Source organism: Macrobrachium nipponense, chromosome 43 (genome assembly GCF_015104395.2).
Source record: "Macrobrachium nipponense isolate FS-2020 chromosome 43, ASM1510439v2, whole genome shotgun sequence".
Classification (NCBI taxonomy): domain Eukaryota; kingdom Metazoa; phylum Arthropoda; class Malacostraca; order Decapoda; family Palaemonidae; genus Macrobrachium; species Macrobrachium nipponense.
This window is the reverse complement of record NC_061104.1, coordinates 8,053,910-8,069,453: the sequence shown is the minus strand read 5'-3', so window position 1 is coordinate 8,069,453 and position 15,544 is coordinate 8,053,910. Positions and strand designations below refer to the sequence as shown.

The 15,544-nt window shown below is 36.3% G+C and overlaps 1 protein-coding gene and 1 long non-coding RNA gene across 13 annotated transcripts in view; one reads left to right on the top strand and one right to left on the bottom strand.

Annotated features, from left to right (window-relative positions):
- LOC135213512 (uncharacterized) overlaps window positions 1-2,661 on the top strand; it is a 96,310-nt gene extending 93,649 nt beyond the window's left edge. The window contains exon 5 of the long non-coding RNA XR_010314147.1: window positions 1,676-2,661. This is a non-coding gene — a long non-coding RNA (uncharacterized LOC135213512). The remainder of the gene's footprint in view (window positions 1-1,675) is intronic.
- Window positions 1-15,544, bottom strand: part of LOC135213510 (coiled-coil domain-containing protein 9-like) — a 139,395-nt gene that overhangs the window by 5,039 nt on the left and 118,812 nt on the right. For 9 of the 12 annotated variants that reach the window (XR_010314143.1, XM_064247420.1, XM_064247421.1 and 6 more), the window contains one exon: window positions 11,713-12,221. Coding sequence is in view for 8 of the 12 variants with exons in the window: in XM_064247420.1 (XP_064103490.1) it covers window positions 11,715-12,221 (507 nt within the window). In the remaining 4 variants the exon portion in view is untranslated. Of the gene's footprint in view, window positions 1-6,043; window positions 6,251-11,712; window positions 12,222-15,544 lie in introns of all 12 variants that reach the window. The other 3 variants (XR_010314142.1, XR_010314141.1, XR_010314144.1) reach the window with 3 other exon arrangements.

The window sequence follows — 15,544 nt, the reverse complement described above, 5'->3', positions numbered from 1 at the left end:
TATGTGTTATATACCAAAAGGATTGCAATTTAGTGTACAATACAACGAAAAAAAATTAACTCGTTAGCTTTGACCGTTTTTTGCACAGCGTGATTTGAATACAATTATCTATGAATTTTTTTTTTTCGCTACCATATATCGCATTATTTACATATGATAATGATATTATTTTTCATTTCTGATGATTGCATACTAAACTTCAGGCAATGAAAAAAAAATGAGCCAAAAATGAACTCTTAATCTTCAAAACTAAGCGCGCTGTGATTTTTTGAAAAAATTATTTTTTCCGCTTCCGCACTCACTCCAAACCGGCGCCGGCATACAGGAGAGGTTTTGATTTTTAGGGCTTCGGCGTAAGAGGGTTAATTGAATATCCATTGTCATGTCTAGGCCAGGCTTTGCTATTTGGTGGGAAAAGGAAAACTGAAAATTTTTTGATTTGGCACTTTTTGTGTTTTAGCACCTTTGTTTTCTTTCTAAGAACAAAAATACATGATAATTAAAATTTTGTGGAATAAAGTTGAAATTATTTTGAGGAATAATAGTACGTAATTACTGTAACAGTGTATATTGAATATATAAAGAACGTTAAGAGTGATTTTCCTATTGAGCTTAATATTTTCATTTTTCATTCTTCAGAGTGTAATTTTTTTGCTTTCCATTGCTTGGCTTCATTAGTCATATCCTTCACTAGAATGAAAATAAACTGAAAAGTATTAGGGAAATAAAGTTTTCTTACCGTAAATATGAAATGTTCATTACTGTAAATATGGCAGAATAATTAATACAGGCAGTCCCCGGGTTACGACGGGTTCGGCTTACAACATTCCGAGGTTAAGGCGCTTTTTAATTCATCAGAAATTATTTCCAGGGTTACGACGCCTACAACACTCATTTGGCAGAAGAAATATGACACCAAAAATGCAAAGTAATCAATATTTGAAGGTTTTTTTGATGCAAAATGCAATAAGAATGCAGTTTACATAGTTATAAATGCACCTAAAGCATTAAAAGTAAGGTTTTCTTAGTATTTTTGGTGATGTTTCGGCTTACGACGATTTTCGGGTTATAACGCGTCTCAAGAACGGAACCCGTCGTAACCCGGGGACTGCCTGTACTTAAGATTCTTAGCATTATTTACCTTAAATATCATAGATTAAGTATTATGAATACTTCATATTGATGTCAGTAGTAACAAAATACTGTATTTCACATTCTTTTAAATTTTTTTTGGCAATAAGAACAGTTCTTTAGAATGTGTGTTTCAATACTTCCATTATAAAGTTCATGCCTACTTTTATTTTGATGCATTCTATCATATGTCTCACTAGAAATACTATCCCAGCAAGAATATCCAGCCTCCTAGTTCTCAAAAGTGATTCACCATCGGGATGATATATGTCTTATTCAAATAGTAATGTTTCTTCTTTGCCTGGGTTGTGAAGGAGAGGTTCTCAAAGGATGATCTGCTCTGTCCAACTTGGCTCCCATAATACTCGACCCAGTTCAGCTCCTCCCCATGCCACAGCTTTCCAAACCATGCTTTCTGCTGATGCTGACATCAATGAAGAGGCAGCATACTGCTTACAGTTCCAGGAGTATCCATATGTGGTGTTATAAGATAGTCTTAAATACTGCGTTACTATTACAGGTGTAATCATACTTCCTTTTCCAGGTCCAGGAGGAGGATCCCAAGTAGTTGCACAGGAGACATTTACCACTTGCATGATGAAATCATTCATATAATGGCAGAGAAATACTTGAGCACCACCTCCATGACCCCACCAGAATTGAAGCCATAGCATCCCTACAGAACACACAGCCTCCTGTTTCTCCTGCCTCAAAAAGCAGTCTTGCTTCTGAAGGGAAGAAGAGGATTATAGATAATACCCCTCCACAGAGTTCACACATGAACAGACAGGTTTGAAGACCTCGGCTGTTTAAGCAGAACTGTGTAGCCATGAACATACAAAAACCCTGAATTGGATACAGATGTGATAATGAGCTGACTAGAGTTTGGGAACCACAAACACAGCTGAGCTATGCTGCGATACAGTCCATACATGTAAGAACTCTTTAAGAATATCAGAGTAGGGCTATGTGGACTCCAGAACCTATAAGGAAAGCCATTCAGACTTGTAAAATAAGCCATTCGGACTCGTAAAATACAGCAGAGAGCAGAATATGATTCTAGAGGAACCCAGATATGACACTAATCACAGCCATATTGCAGGATGTGGCTTTAGTAGGACTTTGTTAGATTTAAACCTAAAATGGAGTAATGGCCACAGTCTCGGACTTCTCAACTACCTTGTTGCAATGACAACTTCCAAGAGGATCAGTATTGTGGACCATTCTCCTACACACTGATGCAAGCCCCTCTAGTCATAGTTAGGCTAACCACTAAACTTAACTCTTGGAAGAATTGTCTTGAAGAATTACTCCCTCTCCATCAAAACACAGCTATTGTTGGACATACGAGACATCCTGATCATATCCAGAGTTAAAAAGTTGCAAATAGCCATTGTCATCATTGCAGTTATGAAGAATAATCATGTTCTTTAAGGTTGATGACAAATAAGGCTTAATATATTGATGTATACATTTTTGGATATTGTTTACAAGAAATTTAACATTCCTATCTTTTAAGATGACTGCCCAGTCGACAATAAGGACAGTAGTCATGATAAAGCTTAGAACCTCATCAAGCTTACAACATACTAAGATTAACAAAGTTTATTTTATCCTCATTGTTATTTATGGCAGACTTTTGTACTGTCAAAAATAACAATGGGGATAAAAAGAAATTTCAAGTTCTTGAGAGTTAATCTTGGTATAGCGTAAATTTAATGAGGGTAAAATAAATTTTGACTCAAGAAAAGTTTTTTTTATGCTCATCAAATTTACAATATACATAACAAAATTAACTTTTGAGTTTATTTTATCCTTATTTTTGACAGTACAAAATTGTTCCTTTTGTACTATCAAAAATAACAAGGAGGATAAAATTTTTTTTTTTGGGTATATTGCAAGCTTGAGGTTTTACAGGTTTATCAGAACTACAGTAGTACCTCGAGATACGAAAGGCTCAACTTACGAAAAACTCGAGATACAAAAGCCAATACGAAAAATTTAACGGCTCTACATACGAAAAGTTTTCAAGATACGAAAGGTTTCTGAAAGTCCGAGATTCGCCCGAACCACCGATAACAATTTTGAAACTCATAAGCCGCCAACTTAGTAGACTAACCACCATCCTCCTGCTCTCCCATTGGTTCCTGATGCTAGTCACCACCATGAGATCCTTCTCTCCTATTGGACAGCATCCCTCCCATCATGCATCTATGTACGTATACGTGGTGGCGTGCCTACCTCGTCCACTTCGTACCAGCATCGTTATCGTACGCACGCGGTATTCGTTCGGTCTAACGATTTCGTTTAGTAACGTAAATTTGTTAGTGATTTCGTTACAGTATACGTACTTTATCGTGTTGTGCGAAAACTTTATTGTACTTATACGTAAATTACATACAAGATAACGTAGTCATGAGTCCCAGAAAAGTTGAAATTCACGGAAAGAAGCGAATGCTCTCTTTGGAGACAAAGATGGAGATCATCAAGAAGTATGAAGCTGGTATGCGATTGAGTGTGACCGCCAAGGAATACGGCTGAAATCTGTCAACAATAGGCACCATCCTTAAACAGAAGGATGCCATCAAAGCAGCTATACCGCCCAAGGGCATCACTATTTTGTCCAGCAAGAGGACCCACGTGCACGACGAGATGGAACGGCTGCTTCTTGTCTGGATAAAAGACAAAGAAATCGCTGGCGATACAGTAACGGAGACGGCAATCTCCCACAAGGCCAGCGCTATTTTCGGCGATTTGATTGCGCAGGCGGAAGACGACGGAGGGGAAGGGACATCAGCGCAAACCCCAGAGTCAAGGCTTCGCATGGCTGGTTTGAGAAATTTCGTAAACGAACTGGCGTCCATTCGGTGGTGTGGCATGGGGAGGCTGCCAGCTCGGACACGAAAGCGGCTGAAGCATTTAGAAAGACTTTCGACGAGATGATGACCAAGGAAGTATACAGTTCTCAGCAAGTTTTCAACTGTGATGAGACTGGCCTTTTTTGGAAAAAAATGCCTCATTGGACATACATCACAGAGGAAGAGAAGAAGCTACCTGGGCATAAGCCTATGAAAGACAGGCTTACGCTCGCACTTTGTTCGAACGCCAGTGGGGATTGCAAGGTGAAGCCCCTACTGGTGTATCATTCCGAGACTCCTCAAGCCTTCAAGGCGCACAAAGTGCTTAAGGAGAAGCTTCCAGTGATGTGGAGGGCTAATGCAAATGCCTGGGTAACGAGGCATTTGTTCACCGAGTGGGTACATCTGTTTCGGCCCGACAGTGAAGAAATTTTTGGAAGAGAAGCGCCTCCCCCTGAAATGTCTGCTGGTATTGGACAATGCCCCTCCCCACCCTCCTGGCCTCGAGGAAGGTATCCTAGCGGAGTATTCCTTCATCATTCTAGCGGAGTATTCCTTCGTCAAGATTATTTTTCTTCCGCCCAGCACCACCCCTCTCCTCCAGCCCATGGACCAGCAAGTGATAGCGAACTTTAAGAAGCTGTACACGAAACATCTTTTCAAGAGATGTTTCGACATCACCGATACCACAAACCTCACCTTGCATGAATTTTGGAAGGGGCATTTCAACATCGTCATTTGCATCCGACTCATCGACCAAGTTGGCAGGAGGTTTAGAGGCGAACCTTGAATTCCTTGTGGAGGAAACTCTGGCCTGATGCCGTATCCGCCTGAGACTTTGAGGGATTCGACGTGGGCGAAGCTGGTGCTGCAGAGTCAGAAACAATTGGCGATCCCGAAACTGTTTCCCAACCAGAACCTGATGAGATCGTTGCACTCGGCAAGTCCATGGGGCTGGTCGTTGACGAGGACGACATCAACGACCTTCTCAAGGAGCACCAAGAGGAGCTTACGACGGAATACCTGAAGGAGTTGGAGGCCATGCAACATAACGTCGTTCAAGAGGAGTTCTCTAGCAGCGGCGAGGAAGAGGAGGAGGACCCTATGACAACGGCAGAAATTAAGGATGTTCTAGCCACTTTTCATAAAAGTGCAATCGTTTATAGAAAAAAAGACACCCCGAAAAGGCTCACACAGGTCGTATGCTTGCGCAGTTCGATAACGTTTGCCTGAGTCGTTTCAGGAACATTGTGAAAAGTAGGCAGAAGCAATCTTCCTTGGATCGTTATTTTTTAAAGAGGCCTTTAGCATTAGCAGGAGTAAGCAAAAAGGAAGAACCAAGTGATAAACAGAAAGTTGAAAGTGGCAATGAAGTTGAAATTCTGTAAATAAAAAAAAAAAAACCTACGTAAAAGTAAAAAAAAGTAAAAAAAAGTTAGAAATCAAAAAAAGAAAATTTTTTTTATTTTAGTTTTTTGTAAAGTTAAGTGTTACAGTTTTGTTAATGTGTTTCGTAAATTTTAGTTTATGTATGTTTTCCTTACATTTTTTTATGTTTTCGTAAAGTTAAGTGTACGTACGTATCTGCCGTTTGTCCTCCTCCTCCTCTGCCGCCACTTTCAGAGATAGCCTCGCTCAAAGGTAAGCTTCCACATTTTACGTACAGTATTTCGTGTATACCATGTACACTAATACACTTTATTTACAGGTTAATTTGCATTTCGTTACCAAGTTAGGCATTGAATGGTCTAAATTGTTGTAGTATTTCATTGTTTATAGGTCAATTTAGCTTTATTATGAAATTTACTGGGGTGTTTTTGGAGGGCTTGGAATGGATTAGCCATTTTACATGTAAAATGTGGTCCAAGATACGAAAACCTCATGATACGAAGGGCTCCTCGGAACAGATTAATTTCGTATCTCGAGGTACTACTGTACTGTCCTTATTGTCAGCAGTCATCTTCAAGGATAAGGAAGTTAAATTTCTTTTTAACAATGGATCCAATGTAGTATATACTTTCAAATATATGTATGTAAGCCTTATTTATCCTCACCTTTGAAGAACATGATTGCTCTTCATAGTCTGCAATGATGACAAGGCTATTTGCAACCTCTCTGTTCTGGATATGATCAGGTTGTCTCCTATCTCCAACAGTAGCTGCAGCTAGCTTTGATAAGAGAGAGTTATTCTTCAAGGCTATTCTTCCAAGAGTTGCGTGGGGGTTGGTGTTCCATGATAAGGCATATTATGGCTAGAAGGGCTTGGGTCATGGAATGAAGAGAGAGGTTCACTATACTTCACACATGGTATTTCATTTTCACTTGAGAAAACATTAACCAAGTATCCAGATGAAATGTTAAAAGAATCAAATTTTTAACCCTTAAAGGCCGAGCCGGTATTTCCGAAAGTGTCTCCCGTATGCTGTCGTGAGTGAGCGCCGAAGCGGAAAAAGTTTTTTTAAAAAAATAACAGCACGCTTAATTTTCAAGATGTAATGTAATAATTTTAGCTCACAATTGCGTTTTTTTACCATCTCGGTCGAGTTAAAGTTGACCGAAGGTTGAAATTTTGGCACTTATCGTTATTTATATGAATATATTTCAAAACTGATAAAATGTACAACTATGGGTTGTTTTTAGTTGTATTCTACATGAAATTGTGCACATTTTCATATATAAACTTTATGTAACAGCTAATTTAAAATGGTGCAAACATTACAACAATCGGACATAAAAATTTGATTTTTTTTTCGGAAGAGTTATCGCGCAGACGTAAGGAAAAAATTTTTTTCCCCCCATAAATTCACCATAAATCAAAATATTGTGCTAGGGACTTCTAATTTGTTGCAAAATAAAGGTAAATAATTGAATATTACTAGAATGTAAGAGTTTTAGCTTACAATTGCGGTTTTCGACCATTTTGGTAGAGTCAAAGTTGACCGAAGGTCAAAATTTTGGCACATCGTTATTTATATGTAAATATTTCAAAACTTATAAAAATTACAACCATGGGTTGTTTTTTAGTTGTATTCTACATGAAATTGCACACATTTCCATATATAAAACTTTATGTAACAGCTAATAGAAAACTGTGCAAACATTACGATAATCGGACAAAAAAATGTCTGATTTTTTCGGAAGAGTTACCACGCGGACATAAGGAAAAAGTTTTTTCATAAATTTGCCATAAATCGAAATATTGTGCAGGAGACTTCCAATTTGTTGTAAAATGAAGGTAAATGATTGAATATTACTAGAATATAAGAGTTTTAGCTTACAATTGCATTTTTCAACCTTTCGGTTGAGTCAAAGTTTGACCGAAGGTTGAAATTTTGGCACTTGAAGTTATTTATATGAAAATATTTCAAAACTGATAAAAGTTACAACCATGAGTTGTTTATTGTTGTATTCTACATGAAATTGCGCACATTTTCATACATATCTCTATGTAACAGCTAATATAAAATGGTGCAAACATTATGTCAAAGTGACAAAATAATTTCCGAGATGTGTCGCTGATGCTTTTTAGTGCGAGAAGAAAGAAATTCACGCTTGCGTGCCTGGGTGAAGATTGTAAACAAAACAACAGCTTGATCCATGAACTCCCAGCATCCCTCAAGGCGCGTGATTCAAAAGTTTTCGCCTAGTACGCCTATATTTTCGTCAAAGTTTTGTACGTCGGTTTGGCACCCGACAGACAATTTTCGTTGACGTTTAATATGTCCAATCGGCGTTAAAGGGTTAATTTACAAAATCTAAATGGTTTCTGGAGTTAAGACAGAACAAATATTTTAACAGTGAGGGTGAACAGCAAGGAAAAATAATAGACTTTGCCACAATTTTTTTTTCTGCGTTATTAACATCCCTTACTTCATGCTCTGGTTATTGATACATATAAAGTAAAAAGTAAGAAAATGTAGACCATATAAAGCTAATGTCCCATGAATAAAATCTTGAAAAAGGTCTGATACTTTCAATTCTAATCTTATTCATGAATTTTTTTTTCTGATATATAATGAGCATTGTTATAAAATACTGTAATTTAATTGTATCCATGGCATATTCACTTAAGTCTATAAAAAATAGAACAATAAAGCAATGTTGCATTCTTCTGAAAACCACATATAAAAATCTCAAGTTGTTTTAATACCTTTTAACAATTCAAACAACAGATGCCCATGCAAAAACAGTATGTACTATTTGGCAAATGCCTGTTGGGCATCATGGGCCATACTGAGTTCCTATTCACTGTACTTGTGTACAACTTAACCCTTTCATGTCCAACTGACGTAATAGTACGTAAAAATACTCTAACCCCTATCTATCCAACTGACGTAGCGGTACGTGAAATTTACCGAAATTTTTCGTACGTGTGGTAGGGGCATTTTTTTTAATTTTCGGACAATAGCGATTTCCATAGGCTAGATCATACCTTGGACCGTGTATCTCGGGTATCAATACGCCAGCAAAGTAGTTTCTGTACTGTGCATGCTCAAATCCCTGGCGTAGTAAAATTCTCACAATGAAATCAGCTGATCGCACCTACACTTCCCTCTCAGTGACCCCAAAGCCATTTTTCATAACTCTTCCTTTATTCTTCAACTTTTCCTCTACATTTTTGTATATTTACAAAGTAATTTCTATGAAAAATAACCGAGATAGGGCTCTTCAAAAAATCGTTATTCTAACAATAAATGTTGGCAACGGTAAAATTTTTTTTCGTTTCTATCAATTTATAACGTAAAAATGAAACTGTTGCCTATCCAAAGCCATTTTTCTTGACCTTCCCTTTATTCTTCAACGTTTCCTCTACATTTTCGTATATTTACAAAGGAATTTCAATGAAAAATAACAGAGATAAGGCTCTTCAAAAAAAAAAAAAAAAACTAGCGATAATTCTCACTATGCGCCAGATAGAGCGCTCTGTTTCTTATCCTCTTTTCTATCAATTTTTTCACCGGCTGGACTTATTCGTTTTCCATTGATTTATATGTCTATATTTAAGGAATTTTAATGGCTTTCTCAAAAAATAATTCATTCGCCTGAATTTCATAGTTTTTGGGTTAGGAACGAAAATATAAAAAAAAAGTAAAGATTTTTTAGTTTTTTTGTTAACCCTCTTACGCCGGAGCAGTAAATAATTGTGTCTCGTGTGCCGGAGGGGTTTCGGAGTGAGAGCGGAAGCAGAAAAAATTTTTTTTTTTCAAAAATCACAGCGCGCTTAGTTTTCAAGATTAAGAGTTAATTTTTGGCTCCTTTTTTTGTCATTGCCTGAAGTTGAGTATGCAACCATCAGAAATGAAAAAAATTATCATTATCATATATAAATAATGCGATATATGATAGCGCAAAAACAAAATTTCATATATAATTGTATTCAAATCGCGCCGTGCGCAAAACGGTTAGAGGTAACAAGTTATTTTTTTTCGTTGTAATGTACACTAAATTGCAATCATTTTGGTATATAACACATTGTAAAACAATAAAAGCAACACACAGAAAATATTATCACAAAATAATGCATGAATTCGTAACGCGCAGACGTAAACAAATATTTTTTTCAAAAATTCACCATAAATCTAAATATTGTCCTAGAGACTTCCAATTTCTTTCAAAATGAAGACAAATGATTGAATATTACTATACTGTAAGAGTATTAGCTTACAATTGCAGTTTTCGACCATATCTGACGAGTTTAAGTTGACCAAATGTCGAATTTTTTTATATATATATTTTTTATATGCAATTGTTTCGGAAATAAGAAAAGCTACAACCTTCAAATATTTTTCGTTTTATTCTACATGAAATTGCGCACATTGTCATATATAAAACTCTATAAAATGCCTAATATGAAACGGAGCAAATATTCCGAGAATGGGACGTACGTATTTCGGAGATTTGTGGCGGAGAATCCGCGCGCGGAGGGAAGGAAAGATTTTTTTTAAAATTCACCATAAATCTAAATATTTTGCTAGAACTTCGAATTTGTTTCAAGATGAAGATAAATGACTGAATATTACTAGACTGTAAGAGTTTTAGCTTACAATTGCGTTTTTCGACCATTTCGGTAGAGTCAAAGTTGACCGAACATGATTTTTTTTCTATTTATCGTGATTTATATGCAAATATTTCAAAAATGAGAAAAGCTACAACCTTCAATTATTTTTAGTTGTATTCTACATGAAATTGCGCACATTTTCACATATAAAACTTTATGTAACGGCTAATTTAAAATGGTGCAAACATTACCACAATCGCACGTATGATTTTTTCGGAAGAGTTACCGCGCGGACATAAAAATGTTATTTTTTTCATAAATTCACCATAAATCGAAATATTGTGTTAGAGACTTTCAATTTGTTGCAAAATGAAGGTAAATGCTTGAATATTACTAGAATATAAGCGTTTTAGCTTACAATTGCGTTTTTCAACCATTTCGGTAGAGTCAAAGTTGACTGAAGGTTGAAATTTTGGCAATTATCGTTATTTATATGAAAATATCTCAAAACTGATAAAAGCTACAACCATGGGTTGTTTTTAGTTGTATTGTGCATGAAATTGCGCACATTTCCATATATAAAACTTTATATAACGGCTAATTTTAAAATGGTGCAAACATTACCACAATCGCATGCATGATTTTTTTCGGAAGAGTTACTGCGCGGACGTAAGGAAAAAGTTTTTTCATAAATTCACCATAAATCAAAATATTGTGCTAGAGACTTCCAATTAGTTGCAAAATTAATGTAAATGATTGAATATTACTAGAATATAAGCGTTTTAGCTTACAATTGCGTTTTTCGACCATTTCGGTAGAGTCAAAGTTGACCGAAGGTTGAAATTTTGGCAATTATCGTTATTTACATGAAAATATCTCAAAACTGATAAAAGCTACAATCATGAGTATTTTATTGTTGTATTCTACATAAAAATGCGCACATTTTCATGTATAATACTTCATGTAATGGCTAATTTACAATGGTACAAAAATTATGTCAAAGTGACAAAATAATTTCAGAGATGTGTCACAGATACTTTTTAGTGCGGCAAGAAAGAAATTCGCGCTTGCGCGCCTGCGTAACGATTGTAAACAAAACAACACCTTGATCCGTGAACTCCCAGCATCCCCCAAGGCGCGTGATTCAAAAGTTTTAGGCTGGTAGGCCTATAAGTATTTTTCCGCGAATTTTAAAAAAAACTTTTGTAAGTCGACGTAAAATACATCCAGTCGGCACACGGGAGACAAAAAATGTCGACGTAAAATACGTCCAGTCTGCGTAAGAGGGTTATATAACACATTTTTTCGTATTTAGAGGGCTGGGACTCTTATTCTGACTATTCCACCATAAAATACTAACACTTAGAAAAAAAGGACAGCAAAATGAATGTTGTTGGCATAAAATTTATATTTTTGCTGAATTTTCAAAATAATTATTTTTTCTCACTGTCGAGCGCTCCCAGACACCTCGGATATCTGGGGACACTGCTCAAAACTAAGCGGATATGAAAGAGATAATCTGTCGGCAAAAACTGAATAAAATTTAGCTCCTCATATGGACACTTGGGAAATTAAGCCTAATTTTAGGAGTTTACACAGTTTCATTGAAAAAAGTGATTATTACCAATATTTACTAGATTTTAGGATATGGATAAGTTTATCATCATTTGGACAAAGAACTTAAAGTTATACATTAACAATGAATTCTCAAATGAATGTACCCACCTTCATTCAGTTGAAGCTGGTTCATCACAAACTATATTTGAGTCGGTGATAGGTTCTTCATTTGTTTCAGTTTGCGACACAGGAACCAGTTCATTTGTTTTAGTTTGTGACACAGGAACCAGTTCATTTGTTTCAGTTTGTGACACAGGAACCAGTTCTTCATTTACTTTGTTTTCTATAGCAGTTGGGCCATCATCACTCGATTGTTGAATTTCAGTCTTGTCACTCATTTCTGAGGGATCACTATTACATGACATATCAGTTGGTCCTTCTTCACATGTATCAATTGGGCCTTCTTCACATGTATCAATTGGGCCTTCTTCACATGTATCAATTGGGCCTTCTTCACATGTATCAATTGGGCCTTCTTCACATGTATCAATAGGGCCTTCTTCACATGTATCAATTGGGCCTTCTTCACATGGGCATTCATTAGCACTTTCCATACTCTCAACCGATTTCTGTCTTTCAGTAGAGTTTTCATGTTCAGCTGCAATCTCTTCTGTAGTCTGAAAAGAAAATAAATATAAAATGCATTTATACACAAGTGAAAAAAAGTAACAAACTAAAACATATGCTTTTGCCTTACATCTCTGAGCCAATTCTGCCTTTTTCTTGTAAAGGTTGAGCAAAACTAGAATGAATTTTTGTACCATTGAAGTAAAATACCTGTGTAAAACACCCCCAACTTAGTTGTAGGAAACAACTTATTTATACATCCTCTGGGAAGTATAAATTGAGAATTAAATCTTTTTCAAACAAAATTTGTCAAACAAGTTATATATATCATATATATATATATATATATATATATATATATATATATATATATATATATATATATATATATATATATATATATATATATATACTATATATAAAATATATGGACATTGTCATATATGAAACAAATTCATAACAGATCCATTATTGTACTTCAAATTAAGCTCAATTTCGTGGTCAGTAAAATCTTGAGACATTTTAATAAAAGATATTTAATAAAAGATAATCAGTATGTAACTCGAGAATACAATGCTACTTTTAGTAAAAGAATTACAACAGGCCTTATCCTGAAGGAAAAGCCCCAAGAGGACAAAATCATTTACATGATAAATGCATGCTCTCTTCTGGACACTTGAGCTCAAAGTTTGATGGAATGCCTAGGAATTTCATTCAAGCACAGTGATCACCTCAGACACCAAAATCATGGCTTTCAGTACTATGGATATTGAAAACAAGACACTAGAGGAAGCGCCTCAGTGGTGTGGTTGGTATGGTGTTGGCGTCCCACCACGGTGTTCGCGAGTTCGATTCTCGGCCATGCCATTTAGGAGTGAGAGATGTGTATTTCTGGTGATAGAAGTTCACTCTCGATGTGGTTCGGAAGTCACGTAAAGCCATTGGTCCCGTTGCTGACGAAAAAATTTATGATTTTTTCGGAAGAGTTACCGCGCGGACATAAGGAAAAAGTTTATTTCATAAATTCACCATAAATCGAAATATTGTGTTAGAGACTTCCAATTTGTTGCAAAATAAAGGTAAATGATTGAATATTACTAGAATGTAATAGTTTTAGCTTACAATTGCGTTTTTTGACCATTTAGGTTGAGCCAAAGTTGACCGAAGTTTGATATTTTGGCACATCGTTATTTATATGAAAATATTTCAAAACTGATAAAAGCTACAACCATGAGTTGTTTTGTGTTATATTCTACATGAAATTGCACACATTTTCATATATAATACTCCATGTAACGGCTAATATAAAATGGTGCAAAAATTATGTCAAAGTGACTAAATAATTTCTGAGATGTGTCGCTGATGCTTCTTAGTGCGAGAAGAAAGAAATTCGCGCTTTAATGCCTGGGTAACGATTGTAAACAAAACAACGCCTTGATCAGTGAGCTCCCAGCATCCCCCAAGGCGCGTGATTCAAAAGTTTTCGCCTAGTAGGGCTAGGGCTATAACTATTTTTCCGCAAATTTAAAAAAAAACTTTTATATTGACGTACCATACGTCCAATCGGCACCCAACAGACAATTTATATCGACGTTTAATACGTCCAATCGGCGTTAAAGGGTTAATTACCTCACGTAACCAGAATAAAATAGTGTTTTTGGACACTTCCCTTCTGGACTGCCCTGTGCTAACAAAGAGTCTACGGCACCTAAGTCTCAGGTGACGAGTCCTCTTTAGAAAGCATTGCAGTGCTCTGACGGGACAAAGCAAGAGCTCTTGTGGATTGTAGTACACAGTCATTCAGTGAGGGAATAGGAAACAAGGCAAATCTGTCATCATGCAGTGAGGGATTCTGGGTCTTAGCCATGAATTCTGGGGCAAATTTGAAGGCTACAGACCTCCAACCCCTGGTGTGATTAACATCATAACTTAGGCCATGAACCTCCCCAACTCTTTTTGAAGAAGCCAAGGCCAACAGGAAAACTCTCATTGGAGTCAGATCCCTGTTTGATGACTGACGTAGGAGCTTGAATGGAGCTCGAGTGAGACTTATCAGGACTAGAAAGCTCCCACACAGGAGGCTTGAGTTCTCTTGATGAACAGAACTGTTCAAAACTCCTGAGGAACTAAGATTTCCCAGGATGAAGAGATGTCCACGCCTTTCAGGCACAAAACAAAAGTCCAAGGCTGCTCTATAGCCTCTGTCAACAGAAACGGAAAGACCTTCCTCAACCCTGAGTTAGATCAGAAAATCTGCTATCCACTGAACAGAAGCTCTTGAATGGAGAGAAACCCAGTCGACGGCACCATTCACAGTAGACTGCCCATTTCCCCTGGTAAACTGCTGACGAAGATTTCCTGATATAGCTTGTGTTTGGTAGGATAAATGCAAATAATCACACTTTAAGCCAGGCTTATCAAACTTATTGCTAGTCAAATAATTCACTAGTTTCTTAAAATTAACAACCACTCAATTTCACACAAAATGCTGGCTTAAACAACAGCAGTTACTGACATAGTCTTAATAAAGAAGTAGCTGGTTGCCAATGTTAATTATACTGTAATTAATGCGGCCAATTCTTAATGATAACTTTCTTACATAAAAATAAAAAATTTTCATTCATCCTGCACACCTTGGAGAGTCTTATATACAACTAAAATTTAAGCTGCAAGCTGGAACAGTGGCTGAAGAAACAAATACATGTAATGGGAATGTTGGAAAACACTGGGAATAGGCAAAATCACATCTATACTTCATTTAAAAAATAATGCATTCATAAATATGGGCATGCTGTATTTTTTTACATCCACCTTTGTTAATTTACAAAACATGTATTGCCAAATTGTCTTATTTTAGCAACAAATGGCAGTGAGTACATTGTGCACAGCTATCATTTGGCAATTATGATATCTGCAAAACTTGGTCAGCTGACAATTTTGGGAATGTAAACATTACCATGATGCAAATGATCATGATACATTTTAGTATTCTATATATAATAATGTTATTAAATTATCATTACTCTTAACACAACTGCACTATGTATTTTACTTTTAAAAATAAAAGTTCAGTGTAATAGCATAACTGTGGCCAACTGTTCACACATTTTGCATCTCGTATGGTGCAATTTCCTAAAATTGGGCTCAAATTATGTTTTTTATGGTAATGTAAGACCATTGAACGTGCCTCTGAATTATGGCAATCAAGTTATACTTAGCATCACTTTGATTTATAATCTATAAGTATGTATATTTCATTGTAGGGTCGTCTGGGAACTACAGAGTCAAATGGTGGTGTTCGGGTGTTACCTAGCACTGATAACTCCCCAAGGCCTAGCTAAACCTAACCCTTGGGGGTTCTAGACACTGATTT